The sequence below is a fragment of the Pteropus alecto genome, unplaced genomic scaffold (genome assembly GCF_000325575.1).
Source record: "Pteropus alecto unplaced genomic scaffold, ASM32557v1 scaffold312, whole genome shotgun sequence".
Classification (NCBI taxonomy): Eukaryota; Metazoa; Chordata; class Mammalia; order Chiroptera; family Pteropodidae; genus Pteropus; species Pteropus alecto.
Window position 1 is genome coordinate 3,841,708 of NW_006433948.1, and position 18,284 is coordinate 3,859,991.

Sequence of the window (18,284 nt, forward strand, 5' to 3'; positions counted from 1 at the left end):
AAAAAACAATCCAATTAAAAAATGGGCAGAAGACCTGAACAGATACTTCTCCAAAGAAGAAATACACACGGCTAATAGACATATGAAAAGATGCTCAAGGTCGCTAACCACCAGAGTAATGCAAATTAAAACCACAATGAGATATCACCTCACACCTGCCAGATATCACCTCACACCTATCAAAATCCTCACAAGTGTTGGTGAGGATGTGGAGATAAGGGAACCCTCATACATTGTTGGTGGGGTTACAAATTGATACAGGGCTATGGAAAACAGTCTGGAGGTTTCTCAAAAAATTAAAAATGGATCTACCTTTTGACCCAGCAATTGCACTTCTGGGTATTTATCCAAAGAAAACCAAAACAATAATTCATAAACATCTATGTACTCCAATATTCATGGCAGCACAATTTATAATAGCCAAGATATAGAAGGAACCTAAATGCCCATGAACAGACGACTGGATAAAGAAATTATACAATGGAAAATTACTCAGCCATTAAAAGAAGGAAATCCTACCATTTGCAACGACATGGACGGACCTAGAGGTTATTACACTAAGTGAAATAAGTCAGACAGCAAGATAAATACCATATGATTTCACTTACATGCGGAATCTAAGGAACAAAAAGAACGAACTAATCCAAAACATACTCACAAATATAGTGGACAATTAGGTGACAGACAGGGGAGGGAGGTTGGGGGCTAGGAGAATGGAGTGAAGAAGTACAAATCAGTAGTTGATAGTTGGCTACGGGGATGGGGAGCACGGCGTAGGGAATACAGTTAGCATTAATATGATGGCTAGGTGGGGGATCATTTTATGAACTATATAGATGTCTAAGCAATGTAGTGAATACTTGAAATTAATTTAAATAAATTAATTTTTTTAAAAAAGTAAAAGACACTCCTTATAGAATATTTCAAAAACAAATGATAGTATAAAAGGTATGAAAAATCAGCCAAAATAATCAGGTAATATTTTTGACATCTTTCCTATTAGTTATTTTCTATGCACCTTTCTCTATAGTTGAGACCATGTCTGGTATGAAATTTGGGTAGTATAGCATAAGTGTTTCTCCATGTTATAAAAACTCTATCACAACATAATATTCTCTCATATGGCTGTGATAAAGTTTATTTCGCCCTTTACCAATTGTTGGAAATCTGGGTTGCCTTAAACTGTGTGCTATTAGAAACAGAGCTCTGATAAACATCTCTTGGTAAAATTATAAATTCCTCGAGGTCAGGGACTGTGTTTTCTCCAATGCTTAGCACACAGCTGCTGAGCTAACAGAATAATTTTTTTCATTTTGACTTATTTTCTAAGAGTTAATTCCCTGAAGTACAATCACTGGGTCAGAGGTTATAAACAATTTTTAAGATATAATGCTAAGTTGCTTTTCACGGAAGGTGTACCAACTATCACCAGCAGTGTATAACAGTACCTTTAAAGGCAAAGTATTAGCTTACAAAGTTTTCCTAATTTGATAGAAAAAAAAGTGTGTCTGTTACATTAATTTGCTAACATTCTTTCAAGTATTTATTAGTTATCTGCAGTTCCTCAATTATGAGGCAGAACTGACTTAGTCTTTAGAATAGCAGGCAGTTCTTGAAAGCTTCGCTGGAGAAATGATGTCTAAACTGAGACCTAAAGGGTACGTAGAAGTTAGCCTGGTACAAAATACTTATTAATTACAATGGGGAAACAGCAAATTTACAGTGGAGAAAGGAAGCAGATAGCACGATACCAAAGTCATCAACATTAACATCAACAATGAGACAAATCCATATTGTATACCTCATGATAATATACTGAGAACAGAGCATCATCTCTGTGGTATTCTTTCCAAAAAAATGCATAAATTGAATCAAATCACAAGGAAATACCACACAAAATTTAATTGAGGGACTGTACTCTTAAAAAATGCCAAGGTCATGAAAGGCAAGTAAAGTCTGAAGGTTAAAGGAACCTAAGAGACATCAAAACTAAATGTAACATATTATCCTGGATTGGATCCTGAATCACAAGAGGTAGTGTTTTGTTTTGTTTTGCTTTGTCATAAATGACATTATTGGGACAATTAAAAAAATTTGAATGGGGTCTACGGATTACGTGGTAGTATAATGCCAGTGTTCACTTCCTGGTTTTGATGATTGTACCATGGTTATGAAAGAGTCTTTGAGGAAATTCATACGGAAGTATTTAGGAGAAATGGGGCATCACATCTGCAACTGACTCAAGTAGTTCAGAAAATATAATGTGTGTATATGTATGCGTGTAAACAGAAAGTTAAAGCAAATATTAACGAGTAGGGAACTTGGGTGAAGGGTATATGGGAATTGTTTGCACAATTCTTGCAACTTTTCTCTAAGTCTAAAATGATTTGAAAATAAAAAGTTTCAGTGGTTAAAATATTGTCAAATTATTCAAGAGCATTGATAATATTCAGAATTAGTGTGGGTTTGAAGAAAATGAAGCATAGGGCACTTAGTGGCATAAATCCATCATATATGGATGGGGAAAATGTAAACAGGTGGCAATTATTTTGGAGGGCAATTTTAAAGTGTACATCCCTTAACTCAATAGTTGTACTTTTAGGAATCTACTCTACAAAAATATTTGTGCAAGATCACCAGGATCTACGTATGAGGATTCTCAGTAAAACATTATTTGGAAGAGTAAAAAAAAATAGAGGCAATCCCATCAACAGAGGAAATATTAAAATGCTGTCAGCAACTGAAAAGAATGAACTAGATTATTGGTATGAAATTACACGGAAGGATGTATGGTTATGTTGCTCAGTGAAATATGAGATTAAGTTGAAAAAAGCAGGTTACAGAGAAGTATAGTAGGATTTTTTAAAAAATAAACTCAATATCTATACCACTTTGAAAATTAAAAGTACATTAAAAGAAAAAGTTTACCCAGGGGATATTTTGTACGTAAAAGCTCCATATATATAATTCAAGCACATTATTTACATAGTTTAAATTTTCTGTGATCTTATTTTTGGTTTATTTCTTCTGTCATAAACTGGCAATGATTTTGTCAAATTACCCCCTTATAACTGCTTCAATGTTGACTCGTATTTCTAATATATTTTGGTCTGAGTTAAGCGAAATGACATTCCAGAGCAGACTTTCTATTTTAGGCTCTGCCTTTTAAAATTTTATCTTGACTTTCTTTGTCCTCTCTGTTCCATGTTAATGCTTTTTGCTTTGAATTCTATTTCATTTCATATCCACATAGTCACTATGCTGGTTTTTTTTTTTTTTTTGCAGGCCAGACTTTGCCTATTCTTCAATTTTTAATCTTTCTGTATCAATTTGCTATATTAGAGCTCTTATAGGCAGTATAAGTTTGGATTTCCTTTTTTTTTTAAAACAATCTTGCCTTTCAGTAAGAGAAACGAGTACTGTATATTTGTCGTTATAATGGATATTTCATCCTGTTCTTGCTGTCCTATTTCATGCCTTCTTGCTGTTTTCAGAGATAAGCTCTAGAATGAAGGCAGTAGTAGTGAGAAAGAAAAGATGGAGCCAAGTGGAAAGGTAACGATGGTAATGATAATGATATGGGGAGTTGTAGGAGAGTGTGGCTCGTAGACGATTGAGAGGTGGTTTCCTGATATCAAGCTTTGTCAAACAGTGTATAGAAAGAGCAAAGGCCTCTTTTTGTGTGTTTTTGTAAAGGTAGAGATGATGAGTTTAGTTTAAGATATGTTCTCTGAGGTCCTGTAGGCTATGTAAGTAGAGACAGGCTACAAAAGCAGTTGGATACACAAATCTAGAGCTCATGAAAGAAGTCTGTACCAACATGTTCATAGTAATGGGAGAATGTGAACTTTGCCTGTGGTTTAAAAGAACGATTAATGTGGTGATGGTCCACATTCACGGAACGCCTCTGTCTATGGGAAAGGTGTACCAGACTTCCTCACCCCACACTTGGGACAAACAAAGCAAGGAAAATTACCTTTGCCATTCCAACTGAACTGGCATTCAATTCTGAGATCCCTTGGTTGGTCTTGTCTCCACGTTCCCATATACCGAAGTCCTGGCATAAAATAACCAACATACCATTAGCAAGTCGTCACCACTAAATGCTTACCAGATGTATAACCGTTGAATAAAAGGAACACACAGTAGCTAAGCTACCATACTTATGTACACCTACAATGCTTATTAAGGAGATGCCGAGTAGCTTCACACCCTTGCAGGGCCTCCAAAAAGTTGGAGGACTCCTGGACAGTTGATCAGGACTAAGAATTGTAACTAAGTCCATCTAGAGAGGTACTTCTTAGAATTTTACCTCAGAGCAGATACCCAGGGGGTCTAGGAAATGGAGTCTAGACCACAGGCCAGTATTTTAAACACTCATTCCAATTTTACTCGATATTGGTACTGATGATGTACCATGCACTAATCTATACACTTTCCACTATTATATTCCTTAATCATTCATTACATTTTTTATAAATGACAAAATTGAGGTGCAAAGAGAGGTTAAATGACTCACCCAAGGACACACAGCTAACAAGGGACAGCGCTAGAATTAGAGTCTAAGTACTCTCACTCCAAAGCCTACATTTTCTTTGTATTTAAATTATTTTTCAATTACAATTGGCATATATTAGTTTTAGGTGTACAACGTAATGATTAGACATTTATATCTTATTAAATGATAAGTCTAGTACCCACCTGGCACCATACATAGTTATTACAGTATTATTGAACATATTCCCTATGCTGTACTTCACATCCTTGTGACTATTTCGTAACTACAAATTTGTACTTCTTAATCCCATCATCATTTTCACCCAGCCACCTACCCCCCTTTCCATCTGGTAACCATCAAAATGTTCTCTGTGTCTGATTCTGTTTCTGTTTTATTTTGTTCTTTAGAGTCCACATTTAAGTGAGATCATATGCTATTTGTCTTTGTCTGACTTACTCAACTCAGCACAATACCCTCTAGGTCCATCCATGTTGTTGCAGATGGTGAAATACCATCCTTTTTATGGCTGAGTCATATTCCATTGTGTATGTGCTCCACCTCCTCTTTATCCAATCATCTATTGATGAGAACTTAGTTTGCTTTCATATCTTGGCTACTGTAAATAATACTGCAGTGAACATATGGATGCACATATCCGAAGTAGTGTTTGGATTTCATCGAGTAAATACCCAGACATGGGATCACTGGGCCCTTCTCTGTCTCTTGTTATAACCTTTGTTTTCAATTCTATTTTTGTCTGGTAGTATTTCTACCCCAGTTTTTTTTGTTGTTGTTTGTTTCCATTTTCATGAAATATCCTTATTTATCCCTTTACTTTCAGTCTGTGTGTCTTTCCATCTGAAGTGATTCTCTTGTAGGCACCATATGTAAGGGTCCTGTTTTCTTACACATTCAGCCACCCTATTAGGATTGGTGCATTTAATACATTTACCAAAACCTACATTCTTAAGCACAGCTCTATACAACCCCTTGATAATATAGATAACATTTAAAATTACTTTTACTAAACTTTTTATTTTGAAATAACTTTAATAAGCCAGACAAAAAAAGTTGCAAGTCACATGATACCACTTATATGTGGGATATAAACCTAAAAGCAACAAACGAACAGGACAAACAGACTCATGGACAACGGACTAGTGGTTACCAGAGGGTTGAAGGGAGCGAGGAGAGGGAAGAAAGACTGGGGAAAATTTAAATCATATCCATAAATAAATAAATGAACAAATGAATGAATGAATGAATGATTTTTAAAAAGAAAAAAAAGAAATAACTTTAGACTTCAAGAGAAGTTACAAAAATGGTACCATAAGTTCTCATATACCTTTTACTTAGCTTCTCCTAGTTTCAACATCTGACATAACCATAGTACAACTGCCAAAGCTAAGAAATTAACATCAATATGATACTAGTAACCAAATTATGAACTTTATTAGGAGTTCACCAGTTTTTCCACTAAAAGCCTTTTTATATTCCAGGATCCAATCCAACAGACAAAGCAAGTAAAAAACCTGGACTACTTATGACACATCAATTTTCAATACAATGAACATGAGGCAATGAAGAACAGTGACCCCTGAAAGAGATGTTAATATTTTATGATTTAATATAAACTTACTCATACAATAGTTATAAGTAACTATCTTTGTAAACACGAACCAACGTCTACACATAATATTCAACACATGACTCAATTTTATTTCTAACTAGCTGACCCATAATACTCCTTAGCAAATACATCCCATCAGATATTATACAGTTTGAAAGCAATGAAAGCATAGCATCTTGACCCTCTTGGCTGTGTAACTGCTTGGGGAGAAGGCAAACAGAGGATGACAAGAGCTTAGCAAAGAAAGAGGCTGAAGGCAATTTCTGCCAGAAGCCTTACAGATTGGTTCACTACAAGGGGCTGCATTAAGAGAAGAAATGGGTTGTCCAGTATTTTAAAAACACCGCATGTGTAAAATACATTACAAAATGAGTACTTACAGCAGTTTTATATGCGGCTTCGATGTAAAACACAAGGTTCTGTATGAAATTAACTTCATCCAGGCTGTGGATGATATGAAGTCCTGGGGCAAAAGAGAATAAAGATATAGTACAGGTCAGTGATGACGACAGGCTTTATAGGCAGCCACAGCGACTAAATGTCCCCACTACTCCCAAGTAATCCTACTTCTACTTAGGAATAATGGCAAGTACCTTGAATCTTAAACCATAAAAACAAGACTGCAAATCAGTGGTAGGTGTTGAATCTGTCAAATGCTTTCTCTGTGTCTAGTGAGATGATTATATGGATTGGTCCTTGAGTAGGACTGAGGGGGTAGGAAGGGAGTTCCAGACCTCTTAGTTAGACTCGGCCACACTAGAGCTTCTGCAACACAGAGCTAAGGAGAATGAGAACTGCTGGCAACCTATATCTCTCAAGAAGATCTAATGGCCTAGGGAGGGAGTTGGCAGAGAGGGAGTTTCACACTGTCTGATCCACCTGCAGTACTGCTTCTGTCCTGGTGAGCTTGGGGTGGGGACTGAGCAGTCTGTGGCCCAAACAACACACTTTCTTACTGTTCTTAAGGACATTGAGACTTCCTTGAACAAATAATTCTATACTTGCTCTATGCCCTTAGGACAATCTCCAGTGACTTTAAATGGTTGCTTTGTAAAAATTAATTTTCACCATTTATGGTTGTTTTGCCAGCATCCCTTAAGTTGTACTCAGCTTCTGTCTAAGACTCTCCTTTAAGTGAGATTGAAATTGGTAAGAATTCAAAATTGTGCAGAAAGTTGCTAAATTTTCCATGAAGATCTTTCAGACTCCATCAATCGACATGTATCCTCTTCATCATGAAGACAATTGTCTTACTAAGTGCTGCATCATTTCTTGCCTAAACTATTTTACTAACCTCATAGCCAGTCCTCCATCTTAATCTTCTGCCCCCCTCCAATCTGTCCTCCTGCTACTCGAGTGAATCATCTAAAACTTTCTTATTTACCTTGAAGAATGGCTGTCTCCTGAGGACAAAATAAACTCCAAGCTACTTAGCATAGTACATGGGCCCTTAAACAGCTAGCCCCAACTTTCTAGCTTCATCATTTGACACTTTTCCAGACCTATCTGACACTCTCAACATAGAGGACACCTAGCCTTACCCTGGCAGCCAGTATCTTTCAAATTTCTGTGCTTGTTGTCATGCTGTGCTCTTTCTTTTTCTGACTTGTGAATTTCTACATATTCCTACCTGCTCCTCAAAGGCCTGGTCAAATAATATCCACCTTATTCCAAGCATCTATCAAATGACAATCATATGTTTAAGTCAGGAATTAACAAACGACATTTGTTGAATGAATGGATATGTCTCATAAGCTTCCTTAGTATATTTCTGCTTCTTTTCTGGGCCCAAAATAAAAAATCCCAAGGGATATTTAGTCAGTCACTTTTTGCTTTGTAGAAAAACACTCCAGAGTCAGTATTAAAAGAACATTAGAAATGGAGTTATAGTTGCCAATCTATTTAAATAAATGAAACCTAAAACTATATTGATTCAAGGAGAAACCACCACTCCAAAAGAAGTGAGTATGTAGGTAGCCATATTATAATTTTAAGAAATGGTTATTCTGCCTGTGAGATGTGTGTTCTACAGGAAAAAAAGGAATGCTTTGTCACCAAATATGAATTTATGCAAAAAGTGGAGAATAAGAATACCAAAGACCTCTGTAACCAGATGGGAAAATAAATTGAAATGTCAAAAATGTAGTATACAGACAAGTGCATTTACTTATCTCAGGAATATCTGGCAACAGTCCTATTTAATTTACAAACTGAATGTAATCAAATTCATTTCCCCAATTTAAGAGAAATAAAAGGGAGTAACGTTGGGTCTTACACTTTTCTTTTTCAGGTAAAGCAGCTAAAGGTAAATAACGAAAGCTTCTGAAAAGGGTGTATTATTCACTAATAAAAAATAAACATTCCAATTCTGATTCTTGAGTTAATTTCCTTAATGTAATTTAGATGCCCATAGACAGATGTATTATTTATAATATATCTATAAAGAACAGTATAAAGTTGGTGATTCCGTTTATGTTAATACTAACTATAGGTTTGTCAGTGTATAGTATGAGAACGAGCAATCAACCTTAGTCCTTCTTTCTCATCTCATGGTATCTGAGGATTAATAAAAGATCAAAATAGCCATCTGAAGAAAATCTACCCAGATTTCCTGGTTCTCAATAAAAAATAATATATATAATTAGTATCCCAAACTTGTTTTTTGATGTAAAAGAATACCGACTAGATCTCAAAACATTGTTTCTCTGAGTAAAATTTGCAAAATATTCTGTTTCCAACGTGCATCTTTGAGCAATATAAAGATCTATGCTATTTTCTGGCAAGCCACTGTGAGGAAGCCAAGTGTGTCAGAGCAAGTGCCGCACGTTGCCGTGTCTCCCAGTACTTGTGTCCTTGTACTGACCTGAGGCAGTCATCTGTGCTAAGAAGAGCAGGTACACAGAGGTAGCATCCAACTGCAGGTGTCCCCACTGGTCATCACCCACTACCGTGGCACAGGTTTTGGTGTTGTACTTGGCATGGAGACTATCCTTGGTACTCTGACTGTACTTGAAGGATTCTACTTTATCTACCTGAAGAAAACAGAAACAGTAAAAGGCAGCTATGGAGAAAAATCAACGTGCTGCCATCATTCCCCCAGACCCATCCAACTAAGAAAGTCCCTGGTGCTGGGCTATAAATCAAGCAGTTAGAAAATAATGCCAGTCAAACCGGCTATTTCCTATTCATTGCCTCTCTTTCACTCTCCTGAGTTTGTTTTTTTGTTGTTGTTGTTGTTGTTGTTTGTTTTTTTTTTTTTTTGCCCCACTGTAGATAACAAACCCAGATGCAGAGTAGCTGAGTGACAATGGCTTAGGCAGCGGTAATTGAGTTGCAAAAAATGTACATTTGTTCCTGAAAAAGAGTGGTATGAGACTGTCTACAACTTGCATTCTATGCCTATATTTTGAGTGAGGAAACTTGATTTTTGTTTCAAATAAAACAAACAGTAAAAGGCGGCTGTGCAGAAAAATCAACGCAGGTGCCATCGTCCCCCCACACGGATCCAACTAGGAAAGCTCCTGGTGCTGGTCTGCAATTCAGACAGTTAGAAAACAGTGCCAAACTGCCTGTTTCCTATTCATTACCTCTCTTTTACTCTTCTGATAGTTTTTATTTTTTGCCACACTGTAGATAACAAACAGATGTACAGTAGTTGAGTGGCTTAGTAAGAGATAATCGAGTTGCAAAAAAGGTACATTTGTTCCTGAAATAGAGGTAGGAATCTTAAGAGAAATCAGAAGAAGAAGAAATATTTTGAAGGAGTGATGAAATGAGCTGGGGGGAGACACACGAGTGACAGGAAGATTCGAAAGAAAGCTGAAACCAGAAGTCAGGAAGGACACACGTGCAAGGGACAAGTGAACGACTCTACTGAATCAGATTTGATTAGGGGAGCCCTGCAGAGGCCACTGGTAAAGAGGTTCAGAAGGCTGGAGCAGGTTTCTCTTTCCTTTGGACTTGTCGAACGCCTGTAAATGGTCACCTGTAATCCGGACCCCAGTTTCTTCTAATAAAATGTAATACTGGTTTCCAGAAAATCGGTTCAGATTCAAGGTGTATGGCTTGTGTAAAGGTCTCGTAGGATAAAGGGAAAACACTCTTTTTAGTAAAACTCTTTGGAATGGAAAAAACAAACGAACCTACAGGATAAACCATAGCTAAAAATTATTTGCAGTATATGTGACAAAGGATTAATATCCATAAGGAACAGGAACTCCACAAATGGCAAGAGAAAGACAGCACAAAAGAGAAACGGCCAAAGGAATTAACAGGCAATTAACAAAAGAAATGCAAATTTTTAATCTACATATGAACAGACCTGCAACTTCACTGCTGAAGAGCAGGAAAATGCAAATGAATACCAGGAGACATAAGTCCTTGGCTTCTTATTTCAAATCATAAAATCAGAAACACTTCGAAAGGTTTTTTTCTTCTAAGTTTTGCAGCAAAATTCATTTGGTGGAAATACTTGATTCAAACTGACATGGGGCTATTTGAAAAATGTTGAATTCTAAAATGTATCTAGCCTCAAGAGTTTTTAGATGAGGGCTTACAGGCCCATTATCATCTTTCACTTAGTATACATAATTGCATGTACAATAATGATGAAGTATATCAGAAAATCATTTGTGGAGGGGAAAAAAAAGACTAGAAGGAAACATTCCAGTGGTAACTGGGTGGCAAAATCATGGGTGGCATTTCCCCCGTCAATTTTATAAATTTTCTAAAATTAGTGAGTACTATTTGTAAAATTAGTGTGTACTATTTATAGCATATATATATATACTATAAACATATATAAGCATATATATATATACATATGTATATGTATATATATATATGCTATAAACATTCCCTAATGCATAGAGATACTAGTACAATGTGTTTTTATTAGAGAGGGAACTGTTAACAACGCCATACCTGTCTGATCATGCAGTGCAGCAGTCCCCTCATCAGCTTCACTACACTCTGCAGAAATAAATGGAAACAAGGCTATTATAAACATCCCTAGATACAGGAACACTTACTCAGCAACTGCAGTTGGTACATGACCTTTTCAGAACAAGTAACCCTATCCTGGGTTCCTATTTACATGGCACTGACTTTGTAGGTACACAGAACAGCAGATTGCAGCTAAAAGTGGAATCAAAAGCTGCAGTTGGTAACTCCTTGGAGTTAAAAAAAAAATCCAAATTCCAATAGGTTTATGTAAAACTAAGCCAACCATCCTATTTGAGGACATTCCACCTGGAGAAACCAGACAAGTCAGTTAAAAAATCATAAAGATATGAGGATATTCTAAAATACATCCCATGGCATAGAAAAGCCGACATCACTTTTTATTTTTTTCAAAAGTAGCCAAGACTTATATTCAAGAGTCTACAGCAATATTTGTGTGAACATTTTCCCTAAAGAGTGATCTTCAATTCAGAGTAAGTATAAAGGGGAATTGTTACAACTTAATCTCTTTTTCATGAAAAAAAAAAAAAAGCCAAAACTTTTTAAGTCTTAAGTCATCACTATTTCTCTTACTAGGGCTTGGCAATTTCTAAAGTGGTTTCGTAATCCTAGCACTCCAAAATTCCATTTACCAACCATATACTATACTAGTCTTTATAATATAATGTAGTAATAATAATTATAGTTAATTATAAGATAGTATATTAACAGTATACTATGCTAATTATACTATATGACACTAGACAGTCCCACCAACAGTGGAATGGGCAGACGATATGTTTTGGAAAAACATAACACCAAACAACTTCTCCATTTCTCAAAGCTTTCTGTTTCACAGTCCAGAAGAAACACGACCAGGTTACTCCAGGGAATGCTGGCTCAGAGGTGGCTTCAGGACACCTCTGGAAATTAATCTACTTGGGAGCCCCATCATTCTGTTATTCTTTCAAAACTTTCAAGTGGGACTACAAGCAATAGGCATAATAAGGATAAGTTTTTTATTGAGGGAAAAATAAATGTTCCTTGGGAGAGAGTACCCTTTTAAAAGTAATTTCTTTCTATAAATGGTCCCCTCCCCTTACGGATGAAGAGGAAATAAGAGACAGAGGGAGCCTGTCACCTTTTAAAGCATGAGCATTTATTATAATGAAACTGCAGCCCCTATAAGAAAACCTCTATCCATTATTCTGACCCTAATGAAAGACGCCGTCCTTTAATATACTCTGTGGGGAGACTTTATTAAAATCTGAATTATCTTCTACTTGTCAGCACATACTCACTGGATTCATCACATCCTTTCAACCCTTGCTACTCCCACCTACATTTTCTTTAATTTAAATAGAAAACCTGGGGAATCAATGACCCAGTGGAGGAGTCCTAATTGCCGTCCATTTTGTCCTCCTGAAACGGCCATTGTCAGCCATTTCTGTCCTCAAGTTCCAACTTCCCAAACAGGATAAAATTAATAGGAAGCATGGTGAGGTAGGAATAAGGGGAGGTACCCGTACTTTGCCTTCTCCCAAACTGGACATGTTGTGATTCAGGGGCACTAGGTAGCATGAATTATACATGTTTATTCATGTACCAGGGCTTCTACCTACACCAAGTGACATCCTCCTCTCACCTAATCTTTTTGAGGATATAGATCTCATGAATTGATTATATAAGGATATACAGCAATACACAACCATATCTATGTATGTGTGTGTGTGTGTGTGTACATATACATATCCAGGTATATGTGCAATCAGATATTTATTTAGCATATAAAATATGCAAAGCACCCTACCAGGATTTGTGGAACATAAAAAGACAACGGAGACAGGAGAAATACACTTTAAAGAAACTAAACTACAAACATAACCTATCTAATAATTCCTAGTTATCCTTTAAAACCCAAATTCTCTGTGAATCTTGCCTTGCCTTGTTCAAAAGAACTGGACACTTCCACCTCTCTGTGTTCTCTCAGAACTCTGTACTTGTCTTCCATATATCTGTATAGTACCTACAGTATCTGTCCTAATGTTTTGTAGCAATTTGCCTTCCTATCAGACTACAAACACCTTAAGAAAAAGGGGCAGACACCAGGTTCGGAAAGAGACCTTTGTTAATGGACTAAGCAGCTTGTATTATATGTACATATATTAGACATATAATATACGTGATACATATAATATATAGTCTGTGTCTTCGAGTTACTCTCAAATGACTTATCGAAAACTCGTGTGTATTCTTGTGCTTAAAGAGAGGGAAGATGTAAATATGACAAAATGTTAATAACCAGTGAATGGAGATAAAGAGCAGATGCAAATATATTCATTTTACTATTCCTATAACTTTTCAGTAAATTTAAATTTTTTGATCATAAAAATTCAGTTAAATATAAACGTTTTGTCCCATTTTATTTTTTATATCTATTACAGGGCCTAGAATATGAGAATTCTATGGTCTGCTAAATGAAAAAGTAAACGTGCTGAATGGCACAAAACATAAGTGATCTAGAAGTCCCAAGAACGCAGTTCCGAGTGGTCTATGAGGACAAGAGCCACAGAAAAAGTGGGACTAGTGCCAGGCTTTGAAAAAGGGGTATTACTTCATATTGGAAAAGGACATGCATCACAAGTAGAAGCAGGAGCTCATCAAAAAATCTGGAGGTGGACATGTCCATGGCTTCCATGGAGGAAGACAGAATCTGAAGTCATAAGACCCAGGTTGTACTCATGAAACCACCCAATTCCAGCTTCATCTCCCTGCTTCGATCTCTCCACTTGGAAATTGGGGAAAATAATAGCTAATTTACAGGGTGTTGTGAGAGTAAAATACTACTAATTACGGGCAGTATGTAATACAATGAAAAGTATTTACGCAAACACCCTAATTTTTATTAAGGAATTGTTAGAGGAGTAATAAAGACACCAACGTGGCTGGAACCGGGAGTATATGCAGGGTAACGGCATGACAGAATACTGAAAAAGCAGGACCAGACCCTAAAGAGCCTTGCCTATCCATCCAAACGTTTAGTTTAGATTTTACTTGTTGGGAAAATGAGAGCCACAGAAAGATTGTTGGGATTAGAAATAATAAAATTTAAGTGTGGTTTTCACAACAATATTAAGTGATCAGGGTTCAGACTAGGGTTGAGGCAGAAAGGAATAGAAAGGAGGGGATGGATTCATGAAAAATGATAAGAATTAACAGACTCTGGTCTGCATGTATCAAAAGGCAAAAAGGACAAGTCAAAAATCACCCTAACGGCAGTATTTTTCAAACACTGTTTTTATAGAACAGTAGTCTAGGAAAATTCTGAAAAGGCTGTAAAATTCACCCCCACCTTAGATTCAAAATGCACATTAATACATTAAAGACTCTAAGAAATTATACAGTAAAGAAATCTGTTGGTTAACATAGCCCCAATATTCTGATTTCTCTTCAAATCGTATAAATCTTTCACCTTTTAACATAGCCCCAAACTTAACTGACCTAGTATTCTATGGAACACACTCTGGGCAACGCTGTAAGTAATGCTGCCCAGGCAGCCAGGAGACTGAGGACACCAATGAGAGAAAAAGGGACCCTTGGTGAGTTGCTCTTTGGTAGTCTGTTTTGTTTGCTGTTAGTAGGGAAGGTGGGATTTAGACATAGTCTGAGAGGCCAGAGAGTGTGTAGGTACAACTGATCAGAAGACAAATGAAAACAGGGTTCGACACTGAAATGCGGTCAGAGTTAAAGATGAACCTTTGGAAGTCGTTCTCAAAAAGGTAATAATTAAACTCATAACAAAAGATGAGAGACTACACAGGGAGAATAAAACTGAGGCAGAAGCAGAACTGGAGGCAAAGAGCAATCTGTATTTGTGTGCCTATTTACTTTTAGTGGTGTGAGTCAAAACTTATGTGACTAAGAGACAAGGTCATTTCTAAAAACATATATGCATAATTCTATTCTCAATCTAGGATAGGACAGTCACCTGAACCCTTGTACCCTTTTCATCCGGAATTCTCTTTAGTTCTGACATTATTCCTGAGTGAAACCCAGGTGAGAGTCGGAAGGCTAGAAATGATTAAGAATCAATGGTGTAGGAAAATCCACAGTAATAGGGATATCTGTTTTAAGTTAACAGTAGGTGGGAATTTAATCCGTGGATTCATTGGATTTAATCTATGCTCATTTATTGTCCAAAAATCAGTGGTTATTATCCCTGGCTGCACTTTAGAATAACCTAGGTAGTTGATTAGAAATACTGATACCTTTGGGGGTCCACTTTAAGAGTTTTATGTAACTTGTTCTAGGGTGGGGTTCAGTAAAGGTGTTTCTTTAAAAGCTTCCCAAGTGATTCCACTGTACAGCCAGAGGTTAGAAGTACTCATGTAGATTAGAGGCAAATATGGCTCACTGCCTGCTTTTAAAAATAAAGCCTACTGGAACATAACCATGCTCACTCATTTATATATTATCTTGGCAGCTTTTGTGCAGCAATGTAAGAGCTGCATTGTTGGGCAGAGACCACATGTGACACACAATGCTGAAAATATTTACTATCTAGCCCTTAACAGAGATGGTTTTCTGATACCCAGTCTGAATTAATTGAGTCAGGTTTGAGAAAAAGATTAATGAGATCTAATAACACAATCTGTTTTAATTCATAATGAAAGTATATAGAAATATTAGAATTCCCGAATAAATGTTTCTTCTCTGAAGATGTTTTCTATTGCCATAATGTTTTTGAGACATTCCAGAGTTAATACTGAGCTGGTCTGAAAAATATTTTTGGTTATGTGAAAATGCATTTAATGGAACGCTAAAATTTTAGAATGAACAATTCAATGTTTCCCTAGCTTTTTTTCCCCTTACTCTGTTAAATTCTTTCTACCTGGGGTACATAAGGAAAAATGTCAATCAACTTTGCAGAATGATTGGTCAACAGGAGAAATCAGATGTCTTGTAAAAATAATTTGGTCAAATTGTACTGAGTATGGAATTTTGAGTATTACTCCACAGATATTAATTTATAGCAGAACAAAACAAAATAATGAGAACAAAATAGCAAAACATTAGAGTAAGATGTAGGATTTGGGGGGAGGAATAATATTACGAGTGATTTTTTTAACACTGTAAATTTTCCAAAATCATACAATGGTTATGTATGATTTCTACAAGTCATAAGACTATTGATTTGCCCTTCCTGTGTTAGAGCAAAAACTCCAACATTTTTTTCTGGTGGACCTAAGTACCTCTGAATAATGGCTGAAGGAATAATAAATGGCTGCTGTTGCAGAGAACACAGTGCAATTTCTCTATTACCAAGGACTGCAACCCGCAACGTGTTGCTACCCTTAAATACAACCAAATCTCAGTATTCTGACTTATACGTAAAGACTGGAGCTCAGACTGCCTGAGTCTGAGGAATACCACTTGAGAAAATAGCTAGTATAGAGAGAATCTTATCCACAATGGAAAAGAATTAACATATACCTTACAAGTGACAGCAGCGTATGTTGACATTAAGAGTCCCATGTAGCCCAGAATATCATTTTCTATGTCATTCAAAAGCATCCTGTGTTTAAACGGTTCTAAAAAGGATGTTTCTTTACTAAGGAGAATGGCTTCAAAAGTCGGCTTAAAGTCATCTGCTGACTTTGACATAATTTTGCCCCCCTGGGGGTGGGGGAAAGGGAAGAATGGGGCTTTAGAACAGTGGCCAGAGGTATAAAAATTGACAAATTAATAGTTTTTACTTGTGGGTAGTTGAGAAGTTATGCAAATTTGTGTCAGTTACCATCATACAGATACTATCTACCATTTTCAAATATTCAGTAAAATGGTGGACACCTGCCTCCATTTTTCTCAATGAGAATATGGTGGAGACTCCAAAATACATTTCCTTAGAAAGAAGGCTAAACAGTGCAGCACAGATCCCAGGATAGGATTTTCCAATGTAACAGAACAGAGTGTAAGCTGTTGCCGTGAATCAGCAACTTTCAAGTTTCCACTGCAAATAAAAAAAGTTGAGTAAAATCTAGGAAAGATTTTGGAAATGTAATATCAGGAACGTGAAAGAAGAGGGAGAATGGCAAAATACAGTTGTCTTGGGACCTGTGGATTAGGCTACACGTTTCCCTCAATTTCCCCTGCCTGTCTTCTCTGTATTTTTATTTTTGAATACCTGTTCCAGTTCATAGGCTTTTGCCTTATCCTCATCCCGGTCTGCATTCTTCCGATAGGCCAGTCCCAAACCCCAGACAGCCAGGATGCTGTACACATTATCCCGAACCCAGGCATCTCTCTGATCATAGCTGGCTGGAAGCAAGCCAGTTACTGGATTCTGCAAGATCAAGAAAAAGAGGACAGGCAGGTAACCACGGGATGTTTCTTCTACTTCCCCACTCTTGGGTATTATAACCGCCTTTTCTAAGCAACTTGGAACCAATGGTATCTTGAAAAAGGGGAGGTAGCTGGTTGAAGTTTTACAGGTCTGAAATGTAGGCATTATTGAAAGGCAGCGTTTTAACTTTCCAATTAGAATGAGCTACCAACGAAATACCAGCATTAAAGCAGCAGAAAAAATATAAATAACAGAATATACTAGGGACCTCAGAGCTTCACAACAGTTTGGTGTTAATACGGGTGAACGTTCCCGTGCGTTTTTTGTTTGGTAGGAGGGGAAGGAGATGACGCCTAAACCCGTGGCGATTTGTCAATAAACAAGGTTTACTACATCTTTTCAACTGTGTCCCCTGAAACCTAGTTGGGGTTTGTGGGGCAGGGGCTCAGAAGCCATGGGTCAGAGCTTGTAGCTACGGGTGTGAGTCTAGTTCGCTTCCTGGCCCAGCACGTCTTTTCTTCAGGGCGCTTTACGCCTCCTCCCCCCAGTTGGGGGCTGGGAGAACTTGCAGGACACACACACACTTCCCCCCGGGGTCTCCGTCCAGGCTATCACACTGAACATCCTCGGTAAGTCTAGGCGACACTTCACGTACCTGATGGCACAAAATGGTCTGATGCACCAGCCTGGCGTAGCCGTCCAGCCGGACCCCCGAGTTACTCCGGCTCCTCATCGCGCGATGTTTGCAAGCCCTTCAGAGAAACGGCGGGGCGCCGCACGGCCCTCGGCTCTCCCACGAAGGAGGCTGGCCGCAACTGCACTCTCGCGGTGGGGAGGCCGAGCGCCAGGCGCCGGCAGAGCCGAGCCGTCCC

At 37.4% G+C, this 18,284-nt stretch overlaps 1 protein-coding gene across 3 annotated transcripts in view; it reads right to left on the minus strand.

Annotated features, from left to right (window-relative positions):
• PHKA1 (phosphorylase kinase regulatory subunit alpha 1) overlaps positions 1 to 18,278 on the minus strand; it is an 85,321-nt gene extending 67,043 nt beyond the window's left edge. For all 3 annotated transcript variants that reach the window (XM_015586747.2, XM_006908551.3, XM_015586748.2), the window contains exons 1-6: positions 18,068 to 18,278; positions 17,254 to 17,412; positions 11,052 to 11,099; positions 8,992 to 9,160; positions 6,509 to 6,591; positions 3,977 to 4,057 (exon numbers count right to left, since the gene is read on the minus strand). In XM_015586747.2, coding sequence (XP_015442233.1) covers positions 3,977 to 4,057; positions 6,509 to 6,591; positions 8,992 to 9,160; positions 11,052 to 11,099; positions 17,254 to 17,412; positions 18,068 to 18,145 — 618 coding nt within the window. In that variant the 5' untranslated portion in view covers positions 18,146 to 18,278. The remainder of the gene's footprint in view (positions 1 to 3,976; positions 4,058 to 6,508; positions 6,592 to 8,991; positions 9,161 to 11,051; positions 11,100 to 17,253; positions 17,413 to 18,067) is intronic.
• Between the last annotated feature and the right edge of the window lie 6 nt (positions 18,279 to 18,284).